Source organism: Crotalus tigris, unplaced genomic scaffold (genome assembly GCF_016545835.1).
Source record: "Crotalus tigris isolate CLP2741 ecotype Arizona unplaced genomic scaffold, ASM1654583v1 scf7180000017752.986373038:1224578, whole genome shotgun sequence".
Classification (NCBI taxonomy): Eukaryota; Metazoa; Chordata; class Lepidosauria; order Squamata; family Viperidae; genus Crotalus; species Crotalus tigris.
In genome coordinates, this window is record NW_024096614.1 from 87,359 (window position 1) to 107,873 (window position 20,515).

The 20,515-nt window shown below is 39.1% G+C and overlaps 1 protein-coding gene across 1 annotated transcript; it reads left to right on the forward strand.

Moving 5' to 3' along the window:
• Positions 1–590: 590 nt before the first annotated feature.
• On the forward strand, positions 591–20,096 carry LOC120306736 (cytochrome P450 2J5-like). The gene is made up of 9 exons (XM_039340490.1): positions 591–629; positions 1,052–1,214; positions 2,546–2,695; positions 5,939–6,099; positions 9,601–9,777; positions 16,358–16,499; positions 17,311–17,498; positions 17,965–18,106; positions 19,912–20,096. The coding sequence occupies exons 1-9, from the start codon at positions 591–593 to the stop codon at positions 20,094–20,096; spliced, it is 1,347 nt and encodes a 448-aa protein (XP_039196424.1).
• The last annotated feature ends 419 nt before the right edge of the window (positions 20,097–20,515 follow it).

The window sequence follows — 20,515 nt, forward strand, 5'->3', positions numbered from 1 at the left end:
TAATACTCTATTGGACGAAGGGTAACATGATGTTCCAATATCTCAGGGGTTGCCACAAAGAAGAGGGAGTCAAGCTATTCTCCAAAGCGCCTGAAGGCAGGACAAGAAGCAACGGGTGGAAAGTAATCAAGGAGAGAGGCAACCTAGAACTAAATTTCTTAACAGTGAGAACAATTAACCAGTGAAATGATTTACCTCCAGAAGTTGTGCGTGTGCTAACACTGTAGGTTTTAAAGAAGAGAGTGGACAATCATTTGTCTGAAATGTTTTAGGGTTTTGTGCAGGGGGTTGGACTAGAAGACCTCCAAGGTCCCTTCCAATTCTATTATTCTGATGCTTCCTTCCAAGGATAGAATCCTGATGACTGTACATAATTCCAGCATTGGAAAATAATTTTACAGTTCTCAATCACTTAAAAAGAATCTACTAACACATCCTGAATTTTATATATTTTTTTAACCTACATCCTCAGTTGTAAAATTCATTTACCTCTGATTTTCTAATGAAATAGTGGAACCAAGACAAGGAATACAGCTTTCTTACCTAGGCAAAATCAGGTTACATTGCTAAGAGCCTTGGTGCAGGAGAACATGGCAGAAGTGGAGATGCAGTTAAATCGGACTTTATCAGTTTGTGTGTCCAGTTGATATGAAACTGGGGCGTTTAGGTGCATTGGTTAAAAGGGTAAAGGGTAAAAATCTGTGATACAGAGCAGAACAAAAATGAAAAAAAAATCAGTTTATGAGTTAGAAATAGTGTTCATGACTGTCTTCCAAAGAAAATGTGGAAGTCACTTAGGTGAGAAAGGGGTGTAGAAATTTAATAAGCAAATAAAATAGGCAAAACAAAATTAAAAAAAAAATAAGGATGTCAAAGGTTCTTGGCAAGAACTTTAGAGAGGGAAAAAAGAATTCTAAAGAGCAGAGAATTGCATATGGTGAAAAGTCTTAGAATTCAGGATTTAGGAACACCTGTAGATGGCATACAGTATTAAATGGGAATCATCCGTGTATTTGATTTTAACATTTCTCATCTTTGATTCACTTGACAGCCTGTAAAACAATATGGAAATATATACAGCTTGTGGTTTGGGCAACAGTTTATGATAATACTGTCTGGATTCAAAGCAGTGAAAGAAGGAATGGCCAGCTTCCCAGAAGAATTCTCATACCGAGTAGAGGATGCTTTCTTGAATGAGTTAGGGAAAGGAAGGGGTAAGTACAAACAGTAAGAAATTCTACCTTAATAACCATCAAACTCTTCCAATTTGTGGTAATCTTATGCATAGCACAGAAAAAAAGAGATGTAGTAAACAAAATGATTTACAGGCATGAAACAAGCAAAAGAAATATTGCTTAATCTAGTTTACACCAAAATATTATATACGTCCATAGCTTTTTATTGGTACTATTACATTCATATATTGATTTGGACATTGCCTTTTTCATTAAACCTTACCTCTGTTTTTGAGGATTTCATCAACTCCATCCAACTACATGTTTCTCCATCCTCCCCTTCCTTTGGATCCCTTTCCTATTCCTTCATATATCTGTTTTTGCAAATTTGATTTTTACCCTTTCCCTCCATTTAACCAACACACCTAAATCCCCCAGTTTCATATTGTCTGGCCACATAAACATATATATTCAATATATTTTCATGGATCACATATCCATTAAATAATTTGAGAAGTGCTCTGATGAGGAATGGAAAATATTTATTTTTGTTACATAGGATACTTCAAATAAATATAATTCTAATGTATAAGCTTTCAGTATTTTCTATATACAAGAATTAGGTGTAGTTGAGACCTTTTTCTAGCTGCTAAAAAATCTAAAATTTAAATAATATCTGCAACTTTAATCATATTATCCAAAATCAAAGTTAAATGTTATTCACATCATCTGTGTAATATATCTGTTAAATGCATACTGGTAGTAAGATCACAATAATTAATCAATGGGATTTATTAAAATATATAATCCCCAATATTTTAAAATCACATTTCTTATTCCACCACAGGTTTTGAGCACTGGCAATCAAAATTAGTATTTGTCTACAAAATTTGAATTTCCAGTTTTCTATTCTTTCACAAGGAAAAAGTTATTTTTCACAAGAAAAAATATTTTTGTGGCTGTTGATCATTCTTATAATCTGCTATTGTGCTGGAACACAGCAACCTTCTTTTGATTTTAGAATAATAATATTTGATTGAAATTGGTGAGGTGATTTGAGGTGTATATAAGATGGAATGTTACATGGACAATTACACTATCTTGATGTCCATCATATATGATAGAGGTTGGCAAGCAATGCATTTGTGGTCACCACACCACGTATGTCTTCCGGTATCCATGTGAATCCCAAAATGAATAAATATTTTTAAAGAAAAAATAACATGCGCAGAATTTTACAAAAATGGTACAAGGATTTGATATTCCCACCTGAAGTTCAGAGAGACGTTTGACAAGAACTGTACCTAAATATATTTTTTTAACACACATGTAATCAGGAATCATTTATTATTGTCTGCTGATGCCTTCAGGAATTATTTTTTCCAATGGCCACACCTGGAAACAGCAGAGACACATTGGCATCACTTCTCTGCGGAAGCTGGGCCTGGGGAAGAAAAGCATTGAGCATCAGATAGAAGACGTAGCTCAGAAGTTGGTGGACATCTTTAGACAAACAAAAGGTATGCAGTTTGGGGTAATGACTCAAGTCCCCCTTTGCCAAAATCTTTTCCATTCTGAGTATTTTAAATAAAAATAGATGTATTTGTTTTTTTTTAATTTTTTTTTCTTAAAAACTGACAGTTCCCATTTCTCTTCCTTCACCTTCTGTCAATCTCCCACATTGATTAGACAAGATTAACTAATTCTACTTTATTGTAAGACTATATTAACAGAGTCTTGCAAGTTTGAAAGTACAAATCCCCTGTGGTTTCTTTTTACTGCCTGATACATGAGATGGGATCCTTTTGAAGTTTCTTTTTCTGCTCATTACTGATTACTCAGTTTGGGCTCCTCCCTCTTATCTAATCATTTCCTATGCAGCATTTCTTTGCCCACCTGTTTTCCAAGGTCATTCTCACATCCTATTACATCACCTTAAAATTTTTAGTATCTAGGTGTAGATTTAGCTATCCTAAATCTTACATATGAGCGAACAGTGGGCTGCAGCTGCCAAAAAGGCCAATACACTCTTAGGCTGCATCAACAGAAGGATAGTGTCAAGACAATGAGAAGTGATAAAACTGCTTTACACCATGCTGGTGAGACCACACTTGGAATACTGCATCCAGTATTGGTCACCATGATACAAAAAATATGTTGAGACCCTGGAAAGTGTGCAGAAAAGAGCAACAAAGATGATAAAGCATCTGGAGGCTGAATCATATGGCAAATGTTGAGGGACCTAGGTATGTCTAGCCTATAGAAGAGAAGGATCAGCAGGGACATGATAACTGTCTTTCAGTAGTTGAGGGGTTGTCAGAAAGGAGAGGAATTTGACATTTTTTTAGGGCACCAAAGGGCAGGACAAAAAAGTATGGAGAAATTTTTTAATAGTGAGGACAATTAATCAACTGAGCAGCTTGCCTCCAGTTGTCATGGTTCCGACAGATGAAACTCTTCAAAGAATTTTGAGGCATTGTTTATCTTAAAGAATCTTTATGGGAGTAGCATAGCTTCAGCAGTAACATAGTTGAAGCCAAAAACTGGATTCCCCTCCCCTGAGCACATAGTATCAAAGCACAATTCCCTCCTCCAATTAACAGTCATAAATCACATTCTCCAATTAGTTTGAAATGCAGGCTTTCCTTCCTGTTCTGCAACCTGCCAATTCTTATCATCTCTTATTTCAAGCTCTGAATTCACATACTAGTACAATATTGTTATGTCTAACTAACTCCCGCCACATTCCGCCTCCTCCCCGAGCATCATTTAATTCTAAGAGTAAAGCATAAGAAAGAAAAAGGCTGCATCTTCATATGTTGTCAAAGCAAGAACATCCAGTGTTAGCAGCATTGATACCAGTGTTGTGGGTGCTATATCATTGGAAGTTTTCAAAATAGACCGAATAACCATTTGGCTGGGATGGTTATGGAAGACATCCAAAATCTCTTCAGCCGTATGATTCTTTTTTTTTTATAACAAATTTTATTGGTTTTCCAGTTTTACATGTAAGTATTTAGAAAGCAATGTAGTTATTGAGTAATCAATAATTCAATAACAAAATCTTTAGTACATATATCAGGTTACATCATCAAAAATTCCTTCTCTATTTCCCTTAACATTTGCTATATCATATTTAAACAAGTAAATTTCTAATTATAGAAAGCTCAATTGAAACATTTATCAATATATTTTTTGCTTATACATATCCATATCCTGTTTTTAAGTTTTGCCTATTTTTTAATTTTTAATTACGGTATTCCAATTTAACCTTTAACATCCATAGTATTTAAGTTTCGAGTAACCCACATTTCCTTTATTTCACTACACAAAAGTTATAATATCTAAGATACACATATTATTTACTTAAATATATTCTTAATTTATTTCATAAACATTTTTTATTTCTCATCCTACTACATCACCACTTACTAATAGAATGTCCTTTATTGTCTCAAGTCCATCATCTGTATTATCTGGGCTAAACAATAATTTGAAGCTATTTCCAATAATTAATTTTCATTTCCCTTATGAATCTAAATCCTAAATATTAAGCCAATTAATCCCTTATTTTTTATCATGTTTCAACAATAGTTAAATCTATAATCACATTTCCCTTCATTTCAAAATTTCCCTTTAGCCCATTAGTTGAGACATTAGGATCTTCTGTCATAAATCACTTCTGTTGTTTTTTGAATTGTAAGTTCTTTAGATGGAATCAGGGTTTCATTTTGTAGGTTTAAGTTGGTACCTTTGTCTTTCAGTCTAGATTTAATTATCTCAGTAGCTTCAAGATTTTTTTCAACTATAAGTTTGTAATTAGCCAAAATTTGTTGCTGGTCCTCCTCCATTTCTGAGATAGTTATGAATGGTCCTTTAGTGGAGGCTATTTTTTAAACAAGAGTCAGTAAGTGTTCACCTCCACAGTTCCTAAAAGCCAGTTTCACCACCCATCTGTTCTCTCAGCTTTTTAATCTCTCTTAGATAATACCAAGGACAGGTCTAGGCTGTAAGCAGGTCTCTTGGTCAAGAATATTCACTTGCTGTACCAAACTTCACCACAAGATGTCCCTGATAGCATTTATAGACTTTTTCAGGACAGGCTGGGTTTTTATCCTTTCATCTTTTTTACAGGTAGATAAGGTAACAGATCCTCATGAAAGTAGGAACTTTTTGGGTCCCCAAATATCAAAAAGATGCAAATCCAAATACTTAGTTGTTCTTTTCAAGGCTTTATTTTCCCAAGTAGTCAGATGCTGCCATTTTAGAGGGTGGGAGAAAGACGTTCCCTCTCTCCTCACAGGGGGAAGAAATTTCAAGAGGCTTTTTGCAGGAAAATACTTGAGATACAAAGAAGGTAAGATCTTGCCCAATTCATCTGCGGTGCTTTCAAAGTGCTTGATAGTAATTTTGGCCTCGGAAGGTAACGGCTTAGTGATGGGCCATACTAATGGCCGATATTTTCCCCGTCAGTTCAAAGAGCTGCTCTGGATCAAACGGGAGAGCTGCCACTCTTCCACGATCAGTTGGAGGTCCTCTTCATGCTTGTCACCCCTCCAGGGTGACTTCCGATCCTTTTCAGGGTCTACAGGCAGGAGAAAACCAGATGGCGGAGAGAGCGATCGCCCCGCACATCTGCCAGTGCCGTGAGCACAAACCAGACTAGAAGATGTCCGAAATCTCTTCAGCTGTATAATCCTGATTCTAGTACAAACAGATTAAGTTGGGAGGCTGGATTCATTATAAAATATTTTCCTTTACAGGGCAGCCATTTGACCCTTCATTTTCAGTACTAAATACAGTTTCTAATGTCATATGTGCATTGAGTTTTGGTCATCAGTTTGAACCTGAAGATGAAAACTTCCAGAAGCTGGTTCAAGCTCTTCAAATTACTTTGAAATTCATTGGTGACACTTTTCATGTGGTGAGTCGGATTTTCTACTAAGGAACCAAAGCCACCTAAACAAACTATGTTCCCACCAGTATTTTCATGGAACCATGGAATGGATGGCACAGAGGAAGTTTTGGAAATCATCTATTGTACTCTTCTTCCCAGTATATATGTATGTATGTATTTGGTTATTCGGGTTTTCTCCCGCATAAAATTGGAAGTGTCTTGGTGACGTTTCGATGAAGTCCCATTCGTCATCTTTAGGCTGGTGTTTTCGGCTTCGTGCTTCTAGGAGCAATGTGAAGCTGAAAACACCAGCCTGAAGATGACAAATGGGACTTCGTCGAAATGTCGGCAAGACACTTCCAATTTTACGTGGGAGAAAATCCGAAAAACCAAAGACCTACATACAAACACCCACGAAAACCTCAGAAAACAAGTATGTATGTATGTATGTATGTATGTATGTATGTATGTATGTATGTATCTATGTATGTCTTTGGTTATTCGGGGTTTTCTCCCTCGTAAAATTGGAAGTGTCTTGGTGACGTTTTGACAAAGTCCCATTCGTCGTCTTCAGGCTGGTGTTTTCAGCTTCGTGCTTCTAGGAGCAATGTGTGGTCTTAGCTGTTTCTTCCTTTTAACTGCCAGTGGGGGTATGAACTGATTGGGTGGGAGCTTGGCTGTGTTCTGATTGGGTGGAGGTGTGTTCTGATTGGTTAGGGGCTTGCTCTGCTGTGCTCTGATTGGCTGGGGGGTTGGCTGTGCTCTGATTGGCTGGGGGAGTGTTCTGTTTGGGTGGGGCTTTGTTATGCTCAGGTTAGTCTGAGTTGCAGGGGGATTTAAGATGGTGGGCTGCCTTGCTATTTTTTGGCTTCGCGTTCATGGTCGTGCCTCATCTTCATGGAGGGTGTCAGTTTGCTTCATGTATGGATTGGAGGGGTTTAAAGTGGCTAATGATGCAGCTGTGGTCTGGCTTCTGGTTTGTGGTTGTGCCTCATCATCGGTGTGGCTTTGGGTTTGCTTTTTGCATGGATGTGTGGTGGTGACATCCTGTGTGGTTTTTGTAAGTGTGGGTCTGGTGTCATTTTTTGTGTTAGGGAGTCATTTGTCAATAAAGGCGGGTTTCCAAATGGCTGGTAGGTGGGAGGTATCATCTTGTTTGTTCATGCTGTGTGGGCGTTTTTCTATCTCGATGGCTTCTCTGATTATTCTGTTATTAAAATGTTCAGTTTTGCATGCAGATAGTGGTTAGTGTGTGTTTTCTTCTGGTAGATGGTGTGTCCTAGGGAGCCATTGGATATCTTGTAGACTAAGACATCTAGGAAGGGAAGTTGGTTATTAGCTTCTGTTTCCATGGTGAACTGTATTTTGGGGTATAGGCTGTTGAGGTGTGTGAGGAAGTTGTCCAGTTTTTCTTTCCCATGCGACCAGATTATGAAGGTGTCATCTACGTATCTGAGCCAGAGTTTGGGTTTGTGATCCGATTTTTCTAGAGCTTGGGTTTCAAAGTGTTCCATGTAGAGGTTTGCAATGACAGGTGAGAGGGGTGATCCCATGAGTGCTCTTTCTGTTTGTTTGTATTTTTGTCCATTATAGATGAAGTATGTGTTGGATAGGCAGTGGTTGGTCAGATCTAAGATGTGTTTGGGGGGGTTATATTTGTTTTGGATAGCTGTCAAGGCTTCTTTGATAAGCACTTGGGTGAAGAGGGATATGACATCGAAGCTCACTAACTGCTATCTGCACGCTCTCTCACACCACCACCCAGCACAAATCAACTCTGTAGCCAAGATACTCATCTCCAGAACAAAATGCTTAGCTGATGAACAACACCTAAAAACTGAACTACACACTCTCACCAATGTACTAACATCCAATGGATTCCAAAGAAATAAGATTACAAACCTAATCCAAAAAGAAACCCCTACTAAAATCCAAGACAGAGAACAAGAAAACGGCAAAGCCCTCCTCCCATACATAAAAGGCGCCACAGACAGAATCAGCAAGATCCTCCATAAACACAACATCAAAACAGCATTCTGCACAAACAAAAAAATATTCACCATCCTAAGAAACCCCAAAGATAAAATTGAGTTAGAAAATCAAAGAGTATATGAAATCCCATGCACTGCTTGTCCCAACACATACATCGGAGAAACCAACAGAAGAATAAGTGCATGCATTGAAGAACATAAGAACTCAATCAAAGAAGAGGAACCAACATCTTCTCTGGTCCAACACCTTAAAGCCACAGGACATGAAATTGACTTTAAAAATATCAGAACTATCGCCAAAACTGAACATTTTAATAACAGAATAATCAGAGAAGCCGTCGAGATAGAAAAATGCCGACACAGCATGAACAAACAAGATGATACCTCCCGCCTACCAGCCATTTGGAAACCCGCCTTTATTGACAAATGACTCCCTAACACAAAAAATGACACCAGACCCACACTCACAAAAACCACACAGGATGTCACCACCACACATCCACGCAAAAAGCAAACCCAAAGCCACACCGATGATGAGGCACGACCACAAACCAGAAGCCAGACCACAGCTGCATCATTAGCCACTTTAAACCCCTCCAATCCATACATGAAGCAAACTGACACCCTCCATGAAGATGAGGCATGACCACGAACGCGAAGCCAAAAAATAGCAAGGCAGACCACCATCTTAAATCCCCCTGCAACTCAGACTAACCTGAGCACAACAAAGCCCCCACCCAAACAGAACACTCCCCCAGCCAATCAGAGCACAGCCAACCCCCCAGCCAATCAGAACACAGCCAAGCCCCCAGTCAATCAGAGCACAGCCAACCCCCCAGCCAATCAGAGCACAGCCAAGCCCCTAAACAATCAGAACACACCTCCACCCAATCAGAACACAGCCAAGCTCCCACCCAATCAGTTCATACCCCCATTGGCAGTTAAAAGGAAGAAACAGCTAAGACCACACATTGCTCCTCGAAGCACGAAGCTGAAAACACCAGCTTGAAAATGACGAATGGGACTTCGTTGAAACGTCGCCAAGACACTTCCAATTTTAAGCAGAAGAAAACCCGAATAACCAAAGACCTACATACAAACACCCGCGAAACCTGTGTGTGTGTGTGTGTGTGTGTGTGTGTGTGTGTGTGTGTGTGTGTATTGACTTAGTGCCTGATTAAGACCAGAACCTACTGCCTCCTAGTTTCTAAGCTGGTGTCTTTACCACTATACCAAAGTGGCTCTCTCCATGGAGGAATCCATCATTTCAGTATCAGCAGCCATCCACCCGATGTCTAAACACCTCTAGCAAAGGGTCAGTACATCATTGAACAGTTCTTGTTATTTTTTTTCCTGATACACAACCAACAGCTACTACCAGTTGAGGGAAATTTGCGAGAGTTAAGAAAGGCATTTAAGCTGGGCGGGACTTAGATCTTTGTGGGCATGCAGGAACTCATGACTTCTGATGTGTTTGACCCTTCCCTCCTTTACCTGTGGTGGGAAATAATAACTTTTCCTTCTCTTTTTCTGTTAGATCTATACTTTGTTCCCCAGATTAATGAAGTATCTTCCAGGCCCTCACAAGAAAGCCCTGGCTTCGGTGGATATTATCCTTGCGTTTGCAAAGCAGGAAATAGAGAAACACAAGGAATCTCACTCTCTGCACGAGCCTCAAGATTTCATCGATTACTATCTTCTTCGGATGGAGAAGGTTTGTGTTTATTGTGGCTCAATACAAGGGCAAGAAAGTATTATATTCCTTGCTGTAAATAAACAGGCAGAGCTACTGATCACGTGTTCCTTCATCTTGGATTTTTTTTTCTTTTTTATTCAGCTCCCATTGTGAATATAGCCCATGCTTTGAAATAAGAACTGTATTGTACCTCTGCTCTTGTTAGACATAGAAGGTGTGTGTGTGTGTGTGTGGGGGGGGAACAGAACTCAATGGCTTCTATTTGTCAGCCTCTCATGTTCACCTACCGCTCCTTTTTCTAAAGAAGTTCCATTAAGAAGGAAATGTTTCTTTTCGAGTCTCACCAGCTCAAGGTTGACTCAGCCTTCCGTCCTTCCAAGGTTGGTAAAATGAGGATCCAGATTGTTGGGGGTAAATATGCTGACTCTGTAAACCACTTAGAGAGGGCTTTAAAGGACGTGAAGTGATATATAAGTCTAAGGGCTATGGCTATTGTTAAAAGAATGAACAGGGTAGGGATTTTGATTAATTCATACTTAATCCCTGAAATGATTGGAAAAGGACAGATACTTCCATAGCCTTGACCATAAGTAAAAATGTAAAATAATTGGAAACAAAAAGGTCGTCCTTTCCAACGTTTGGGGGAAAAGACCCAGAATGACTTTTTTAGAAGTAACTTATCGATTTGAAGTGCCTTAGAGCTGGGCTCCCCATTTCACATAGTTTTAGTGTCTCTATAGTCACAAGGCACAGTAATTCAGTAGGGCATCAGAAGTCAAGTAAGAGCCTTGTATCTGAACCAGGTCACTTTGTTTAATTTGATATCATCAGTCTTGAGTTTATCATTGGTCTGGTCTTCACATTCAAGATATACAATCTTCTTAAGTATAGGGGGTACCTTGCTCAATAGTAGTAACTGTGAGAGGGAGCTCGGAGTCCTAGTGGACAATCACCTAAATATGAGCCAGCAGTGTGCTGCAGCTGCCAAAAAGGCCAACACAGTGCTGGGCTGCATTAACAGAGGGATAGAATCAAGATCACGTGAAGTATTAATACCACTCTACAATGCCTTGGTAAGGCCACACTTGGAATACTGCATCCCGTTTTGGTCACCCCGATGTAAAAAAGATGTTGAGACTCTAGAAAGAGTACAGAGAAGAGCAACAAAGATGATTAGGGGACTGGAGGCTAAAACATATAGGAACGGTTGCTGGAAATTGGGTATGTCTAGTTTAATGAAGAGAAGGACGAGGGGGGACATGATAGCAGTGTTCCAATATCTCAGGGGCTGCCACAAAGACGAGGGAGTCAAGCTATTTTCCAAGGTGCCTGAAGGCAGGACAAGAAGCAACAGATGGAAACTAATCAAGGAGAGAAGCAACCTAGAACTAAGGAGAAACTTCCTGACAGTTAGAACCATTAACCAGTGGAACAACCTGCCTCCAGAAGCGTGAATGCTCCAACACTGGAGTTTTTAAGAAGAGACTTGACAGCCATTTGTCAGAAATGGTATAGGGTTTCCTGCCTGAGCAGAGGGTTTGGACTAGATGACCTCCAGGTCCCTTCTAACTTTACTATTATTATATTATTATTATTATTATTATTATTATTATTATTATTATTATTATTATTATTATTATTATTATTATGGATCATCGCACAGTCAGCCAGATGTTCAGACTGGATTTGGCATTTTGTCTACCTTTCGAGTCCTTACCCAGGGACCTGGGATAGGCAGATGTGGATGTTGATGGTATTACAGATATCGTCGCAGGATGGAAGCAGTTAGTAATAGTAGTAAAGTTGGAAGGGACCTGGAGACCATCTAGTCACCCCCTGGTCGGGCAGGAAACCCTACACCATTTCGGACAAATGGCTGTCAGTCTCTTCTTAAAAACTTCCAGTGTTGGAGCATTTACTGCTTCTGGAGGCAAGCTGTTCCACTGATTAATTGTTCTCACTGTCAGGAAGTTTCTCCTTAGTTCTAGGTTGCTTCTCTCCTTGATGAGTTTCCACCCGTTGCTTCTTGTCCTTGCCTTCAGGTGCTTTGGAAAATAGCTTAATTCCCTCTTCTTTATGGCAGCCCCTGAGATATTGGAATACTGCTATCATGTCCCCCCTTGTCCTTCTCTTCGTTAAACTAGACATACCCAATTCTCGCAACCGTTCCTTATATGTTTTAGCCTCCAGTCCCCTAATCATCTTGTGCTCTTCTCTGTACTCTTTCTAGAGTCTCAACATCTTTTTTACATCGTGGTGACCAAAACTGGATGCAGTATTCCAAGTGTGGCCTTACCAAGGCATTGAAGAGTGGTATTAATACTTCACGTGATCTTGATTCTATCCCTCTGTTATGCAGCCTAGCACTGTGTTGGCCTTTTTGGCAGCTGCAGCACACTGCTGGCTCATATTAAGTGATTGTCTACTAGGACCCGAGGTCCCTCTCACAGTTACTACTATTGAGCATGGTGCCACCTATGCTGTACTTGTGCATTTGGTTTTTCTTGCCTAAATGTAGAAACTGCTTTTTCACCATTGAATTTCATTGTTAGTTGTGCCAGTGTCAGTCTGTCCAGATCCTTCTGTATCTGAAGCTGTCTTCTGGAGTGTTGGCTATTCCTGCCAGCTTGGTGTCATCTGCAAATTTGATGAGTTCCCCATCTATCCCTTCATCCAAATCGTTGATGAAGATGTTGAAGAGTACTGGGCCCAGAACAGAGCCCTGGGGCACCCCACTACACACTTCCCTCCATATAGATGCAGTTCCATTGAGGACCACTCCGCTGAGTACGGCCGGTCAGCCAGCTACGGATCCATCTGGTGGTGGTTCTGTCTACCCCACATTTTTCTATCTTGTCAATAGTAGGTTGGATCTACTTTATCAAATGCCTTACTGAAGTCCAAGTAAATTATGTTCCCATAGCATTCCTCTGATCCACTAATTTTGTCACTTGGTCAAAGAATGCAATAAGATTTTCTGGCATGATCTATTTTTGACAAACCCATGTTGGCTTTTAGTAATGACTTTGTTTGCCTCTAGATGTTCGTTGATTCGTTGTTTGATTATCTTTTCCAGGATCTTCCAGGTATTGAGGTCAGGCTGATAGGTCTGTAATTTCCTGGATCCATTTTTTTTCCTTTTTTGAGGATGGGAACTACATCAGCTCTCCCAGTCCTTGGTAGTTCCCCTGTGTTCCAGGATCTTTGAAAATATAGTTCAGTGCTCCGATATCACATCTGCAGTCCTTGAGAACTCTGGGGTGTAATCCGTCTGGTCCTGGCGATTTGAAACTCATCTAGGCTGGACAGGTGCTCACTACGATTTTCTTGCCTATCTTAACTTGTGTTTCTGTTTTGTTTTTTTGTGGCACTATTTTTGATAGGTTGGTCTGTTTTTTCCCTTTGTGTAAAGACAGATGCAAAAATGAGTTAAATATTTGCTTTCTCCTGTTGCTTGTCACCTTCTTGCCACTTCACCCACTAATGGACCAATCATTTCCTTCACTTTTTTCTTGTTTTTTACATGTTGAAAGAAGCTTTTTTTGTTATTTTTGACTTTGGTCGCAAGCCTCAGTTCATTTTGAGCCTTGCTTTCTTCACTTCATCTTTGCAGGCTCGGGCTATTTGCTGATATTCTGACTTAGTTATGTTCCCCTCTTTCCACTTTCTATACTTGTCCTTTTGATCTTTCATTTGTCAGAGAGTTCTTTATGCAGCCATGCTGGTTTCTTTTGAGAGCTGTTGTTTTTCTCTTGTTGTATTGTGCTAGACTGTGCTTTTATTATCATTTTTCAAAATTTCCCAAGCTTCTTGAGTTGTTTTCCCCTTGAGGATGTCATCCATGGAATCCTTCCCAAGCCTCTCTAAGTTATTGAAATTAGCTCTCTTGAAGTCCAAGACTCTAGTTTGACTGTGTTCTATTGGTTTGTGCTTCTATAATGTGAATTCTAATATTGCATGATCACTTCCTCCCAGGGTTCCTATGGCTCCAACACCGTCTATCATTTCATCTCTGTTAGTGAGAATTAGATCCAAAATGGCTAATCCCCTAGTTCCATTCTCTACTTTTTGGGAGACAAAGTTGTCTGCTAGGTTGCCAGAACCTGTTTGATCTTCCACTTGGGCAGAGTTTGTCTCCCAGTTGATGTCAGGGTAGTTAAAGTCCCCCATTACTATTGTGATGTGCTTCCTACATACCTTAGTTAGCTGACTAGCAAAAAGTTCAGCTATTTCCTCTGTTTGGTTGGGTGGGTCTGTAGTAGTACACCTATGGCAATGTCATTTCCCCCCCTTTTATATTGACCCAAAATGCATTCAAGACAGTTTTTATCATTGTTGTACTCTATTTCTGTGAAGATGTAGTTATTTCTTATATAGAGAGCAACTCCACCTCTCTTTTATTTGGTCTGTTTCTTTTAAATAATTAAATCCCTCTAGCTGTGTGTTCCATGTGTGAGTTTCATCCCACCATGTTTCCGTAATGGCAACAATATCGTATCTGCCCTCATTAACCTGAATTTCTAGTTCACCCTGTTTGCTGTTCATACTTTGTTTCTTCGATGACCTCCAAGGTCCCTTCCAACTTTTTATTATTATTATTATTATTATTATTATTATTATTATTATTATTATTATTATTATTATTGATCATCGCACAGTCAGCCAGATGTTCAGACTGGATTTGGCATTTTGTCTACCTTTCGAGTCCTTACCCAGGACCTGGGATAGGCAGATTTGGATGTTTGATGGTATTACAGATATCGTCGCAGGATGGAAGCAGTTCCTAGTAAGGCCGCCTTTTGCAATTGACTAATAGCGAATTTGTCAATGCCAATGGTGTTCAAGTGGTGCTCCAGTTGTTTTGGGATTGCACCCAAGGAGCCTATTACTATTGGTACTACCCTTGCTTGCTTTTGCCCCACAGTCTTTCTATTTCTATTTGTAGGTCTTTGTATTTTGTTATCTTCTCCAGTTCTTTCTCTTCTATTCTGCTGTCTCCAGGCACTGCCACGTCCACTATCCAGACTTTTTTGTCTTTCTTATCGACAATTGTTAAGTCTGGGGTGTTATGTTGCAGGTGCTTGTCTGTTTGAATTCTGAAGTCCCAGAGCAGTTTAATTTTATCATTTTCTATGACTTTCTCTATTTTATGATCCCACCAGTTTTTGCTTACAGGCAAATGATATTTTTTGCAGATCTTCCAATGCACCATTGTTGCTACTTTGTCATGCCGCTGCTTGTAATCAGTCTGTGCAATCTTCTTGCAACAGCTTACCAAGTGGTCCACTGTTTCTTCAGCTTCTTTGCATAGGCGGCACTTACTGTCTTTTGCTGTCTTCTCAATTTTGACTTTGTATGCATTTGTCCTTAAGGCTTGGTCTTGTGCAGCCAGAATTAGTCCCTCGGTCTCTTTCTTCAATTTTCCTGCTCTTAGCCATTGCCAGGTTTTATTATTATCTGCTTTCCCAGCTATTTTTTTCATGTATTGGCCATGTAGTGCTTTGTCTTCCCATGCCTCTATTCTGTTCTTCATTTGGTCTTTCTTGTAGGCCAGTTTGGTCTCTCCAGTAGTTAGTAAGCCTTCCTGATATACTAATTTCAGTGCTTCTTCATCATTGTTCTTCAGATATTCTTCCAAAGCCATTTTTTCTTCTTCAACCATCTGATGTACTTGTAGCATTCCACGCCCACCTATTTGCCTTGGTAGATAAAGTCTATCAATGTCACTGTGTGGATGAAGGGCATGATTCATTGTCATTATTTTTCTGGTCTGCCTATCCATTGTTTTTAGTTCTGCTTGAGTCCAGTCCACTATTCCAGCTGTGTACCTAATGACTGGGATGGCCCAGGTGTTGATTGCCTTTATGGTATTTCCTCCATTGAGTTTGGACTTTAAGATCTTCTTCACTCTCTTGATGTATTCACCTCTAATCTTTTTCTTGACTTCAGTGTGCTTGATATTGTCAGCTTGAAGGATACCCAAGTATTTGTAGTATTCTTCCTCATCCAGACTCTTAATGTTATTTTCGTGGGGCATCTTGATTCCTTCAGTTTTCACTATTTTTCCGTGTTTGATAGTAAGTGTGGCACATTTGTCCAAGCCAAACTCCATTACAATATCTTGGCTATATATACGGACAGTGTTGAGCAGCGATTCTATTTCAGATAATGTTTTTCCATACAGCTTCAGATCATCCATGTAAAGGAGGTGGGATAGTCTGGCAGATGTTTTTGATGTTTGATAGCCATGTCCTGAGTTATTCAGTTATTATTATTATTATTATTGACTCTCATTCCTAAAGAGATTAAGATGTATTTTCCACCTATTAATGGTTTGATGCTGCTTCATATTTTACTCTCTATCATGATCTCATCAGTATAAATTTTATTTATTTATTAAATTCATACGCCTCCCATTTCACTGTTACAAAGATTCTGGGCAACGTAAAAAGTAAAAAAGGTAGTACAAAACACTTAAAATGAGAAATATTAAATAAGAAACTAAAAACCAATAGGACAGGTGACACAGAAACAAAAACAATCACAGGAAAGCTGCCTAGAATTCATTGTAATTTTCATTTCCTATTTTAAACATCAGAGCAGGAATGACCCCGATTCTACCTACGATGAAGAGAACCTGGCTCAGTGTATTTTTGATTTTTTTTCTGCTGGGACAGACACAACCTTTGCTACTCTGCAGTGGGCCCTGCTCCTCTTGACCAATCATCCCGACATCCAAGGTGAGCGAAATCTGGGCAGTGGGAACAAAGGGCCAATCTCAGGTTTTAAAACAAAGAAAGTATTTGAAATACAAATTGTCCTGTGGTGAGTTGTCCCACAGCAAGTTGGCTGTGGCGAATTGTCCCACAACAACTTCGTCATGGTGAGTTGGCCGTGGAGAGTTGGCTGTCATGAATTGTCCCATTCCGTGTAGACAAGGGACAATTGAAATTACAGTTCAGGTCCTGTTATGTTATTCCCTCTATAATAGGGGTCCCCAACCCCCAGTCCATGGATCAGTACTGGGCCACAGCATGCCAGCAACCAGTCTGCACAAACAAGCAGAGCCCCATCCACAAGACGCAGGCAGCACACAAAACCACACACCCTCCGGGCCGCGAAAAAACCTCTCTCCATGGAACTGGTCCTGGTACCCAAAAGGTTGGGGAACTCTGCTCTGTAAGGATTCATTGCACTCATTTTATAACTCCTTGCCTGGTAAAATATTCTGGGAAATTCTCATCTCTTTTGTGTACAGGTGTTACTATTGGCTAGTATGAGACAGTTTCTTTGAACGTAGCTAAATTCCTCTAAACCGTCTGTAAAATTAGGCAGAATTGGTCACCTATTGATAATCTCACCACAAGCTTTAATGTAATATGTCTTGTCCTGTTAATTTTTTTTAAAGTTCAATTTTTAACTCTGCTCTGTGACCATAATAAAGGATTGCTTGATACTTCTGAGGATTAAAATTAGGAAATGAATAAATAAAGGAATGAATAAACACAATACTGAAAATGAAGCTTCTGTTTCCATCATTTTTTTTTCTAGAGAAAATCCAGAAAGAGATTGAAGATGTGTTTGGCTTATCGGGGTCAATTTCCTATCAGGATAAGAAGAAGCTGCCCTACACCAATGCCGTGATTCATGAAATGCAACGTGTAAAATACGTCTTGCTATATGGGATTGCCAGGCAAAGTACAAAGGATGTGAAGATGGGGGGTTACCACATGCCAAAGGTGAGAAAACATGTTCAGGATGCACTGCAGTAGCCCAGCATGGAAGGAAAAAGAGAATAGGGCACTTGGAAGGAACAGTCATGCAAAATAGAATAAACAAGAATAGCATACATTTTTGAGGGATGAGTTATGGGTTTCAATCCAAACACCTCACCTTTTAAAACTAGAACCTTAAACATTTTCTATTTATCCTAGGAAGATGATAAGGGCTGAACTTAAGATCAGAATTGTAGTCATGTATAGGCATGTTTCTTTGTCCCCTTCTTTAAGAGACAAGGTGACTTTAGTTAAGAGGAAGGAAATTCAGCTGTTGAGCAGCCACTGCTCTCAGAAAGTGCTCTGAGAAACGAACAAACATGGGTCCGTAAAGGCAATCTATGAGCAAGGGGATCATCAATATTGTGTGAGCTTTTTTGCTTGTTTCCTTTACAAAACTGCTCCATTTAGTCATCTCTTTTTTTTACAGGGGACCATTATCATCCCAGACCTGCGCTCTGTTCTTCTTGACCCTGAACAATGGGAGACACCTGAAAAATTCAATCCAAATCACTTTTTAGACAAGGATGGGAAGTTCATTGAACGAGAAGAGTTTCTGCCCTTCGGAATAGGTAAATCCATGAGCCCAAAGCAGCTTACTCGTTTCTTGTTTTATTATTTTATTAATTTAATTTATATTCCACCCATCTCATTACCAAGTGATTCTGGCCAGCTTACTGATCTCCACCCCCACCCCTGAGTTGTTCTGAGGTGATCATGCTCTGAATAGCAAATCAAGGAATCCTAATTTCTTTTAGTAGCTGGGGCAGATCCACAGCAAACGTGACATCCTGAACCATTCCTGAACTGACAATATGAACATGAATATTTAAATCCCTGGCAAAAAAAGTCAAAATTGGCCCAACGCTACAATAGCAATTACTCTGAGGAGGACAGGAAGAAGGGGCTGTTTTGCAGACTGTGAATCCCACATTTGTCCAGGCAGCTGGGTGCAGCAAGCAAAGACTAACAAGAACCTGAGTTAATTCATCCCCTTGATGGGTGTCAACAAACAGAGTTAAATGGGAGAAAACATCTCTAAGAATCGAATCTGTGGGAAGTTACTAGGATTCAGCATGGAAATCTTTTTTTTTTTAATTGAAAATTTTTAGGATTTTACAATAACAAAAACAAAACAAAACAAAACAATTTTCCCCATCCCTCCCCAACCCTCCCCCTCCCTCCCCCGACTATCCCAAAGCTAGATATAGGCTTAATTAAAATTTCTTCAAAAAGTCTTAAGAAAAATATAAAATATAAGTAAGTCTAAATACATTACTTAAATGAATTACAAAATGATTAACAATAATATATATGTAAAAAAAAACATAAATACCAGAAAAAAAGAAAAAAAGAGAAATGCATAAAAAACATGAAAAAGAGATTAACTTTTCAATATAAGTTATAGAACTGTAAACAAATCTAAATATATTACTTAAACAAATTATAAAATAATTAAGAGTAAAATATATATAAAGAAAGATAAATACAAAAAAAAGAGAAAAGAAATAGGAAAAAGAAAAGAAGAAAAATAAAATAAAATAAAAAAAAATTTGGCTTTTCAAGAAAGTTAGCTTTTCAATATAAATTATTAAAAAGCTAAATAATATTTTTTAATATCCATCTTATGTTGTATAAAGTCTATCCATTTCCTCCACACCACAACATACTTCTCTTGTGATTGATCCTTCAGGAAGGCCGAAATCTTTGCCATTTCCGCCAAATAAGAAACTTTAAAAAGCCACTCTTGCAAAGTAGGCAAAGATTCCTTCTTCCAACATTGTGCTACTAACAACCTTGCAGCTGTAATTAAGTTTAACATCAATGTGATATCTTTGGTATCACAATCAGTAACAATACCTAATAAAAACAGTTGTGGGGTAAATTTTACCCTCCTTCTAAAAATTCTTTGAATATTCCACCATATCTTAATCCAAAAAACTTTTATATTTTTACACGACCACCAGATATGATAGTATGTAGCATCCAAACATCCGCATCTCCAACATTTAGGCTGTAGATCAGGATACATACGAGACATTTTTTGTGGATCAAGGTGCCATCTATAAAACATTTTATAAAAATTCTCCCTTAGATTTTGGGCTTGCGTAAATCTAACGTTCCTCACCCAAATAGTTTCCCAGGTATCTAGTAGAACCAGTTCACCAAAGTTTTGTGCCCATTTAATCATACATTCTTTAACTAACTCTGCTTCTGAGTTCAATTCTACTAGGACCCCATAAATTCTCTTGATGTGAGTTCGTCTCATGGAAATCTATTTTGACGGTTACAAAATATTTCAGATTTACTTGCCGATGGGTTATACTCTGGAGAACAGATTATGACTCCCTTTATGCATGCTTTGTCTCATCTACAGGTGTGCGTGCATGTGTGGGACAGCAGCTGGCAAGAATTGAGATCTTCATCTTTCTGACCAGCCTGTTGAGGGCCTTCAGCTTCTGGTTGCCTGAAAGAGCGAAAGAACTCAATGAAGCATCTATTGCAAAGATGATAATGCATCCACATCCTTACAAATTGTGTGCTATTCCCACGCAGGCTTAAATGTTTAAAAACACCATAAAAAGCATAATTTTCCTATAGATCTGTTTACTTTATTTGATCTTTTTGATTTATTGTACGTTAAAAAAAATTCAGCCTATTGCTGGCTTCACAAACATCCCTGGAGCAAAAATCCCTGGAGCAAAAATCAAAATGTGGCTGAGAAACTAACCAAAATCATCAGACCACAGACTACTACCCCCCCCTTCTCCTCCACATTGGGAAGAATGACACAGGAAACAACCTGAGTACAATAATGAGAGACTACAAACAACTTGGCATTGAAGTCAAGAAGGTAGGAGCACAAGTAGTGTTCTCATCAGTACTCCCTAACCCAGTGGTTCTCAACCTTTTTAATGCTGCGACCCCCAACCGGTCGTAAGTCGAGGACTACTCAACCGGTTGTAAGTCAAGGACTACTC

What these genes read in the sequence shown, in the direction of transcription:
- LOC120306736 (XM_039340490.1), top strand. Translation starts at nt 591, where the DNA reads ATGGCAGAAGTGGAGATGCAGTTAAATCGGACTTTATCA. An exon ending in CAATCATCCCGACATCCAAG is followed by an intron (nt 16,500 to 17,310) that starts GTGAGCGAAATC and finishes TTTTTTTTCTAG; the next exon opens with AGAAAATCCAGAAAGAGATT. An exon ending in GGGGTTACCACATGCCAAAG is followed by an intron (nt 17,499 to 17,964) that starts GTGAGAAAACAT and finishes TTTTTTTTACAG; the next exon opens with GGGACCATTATCATCCCAGA.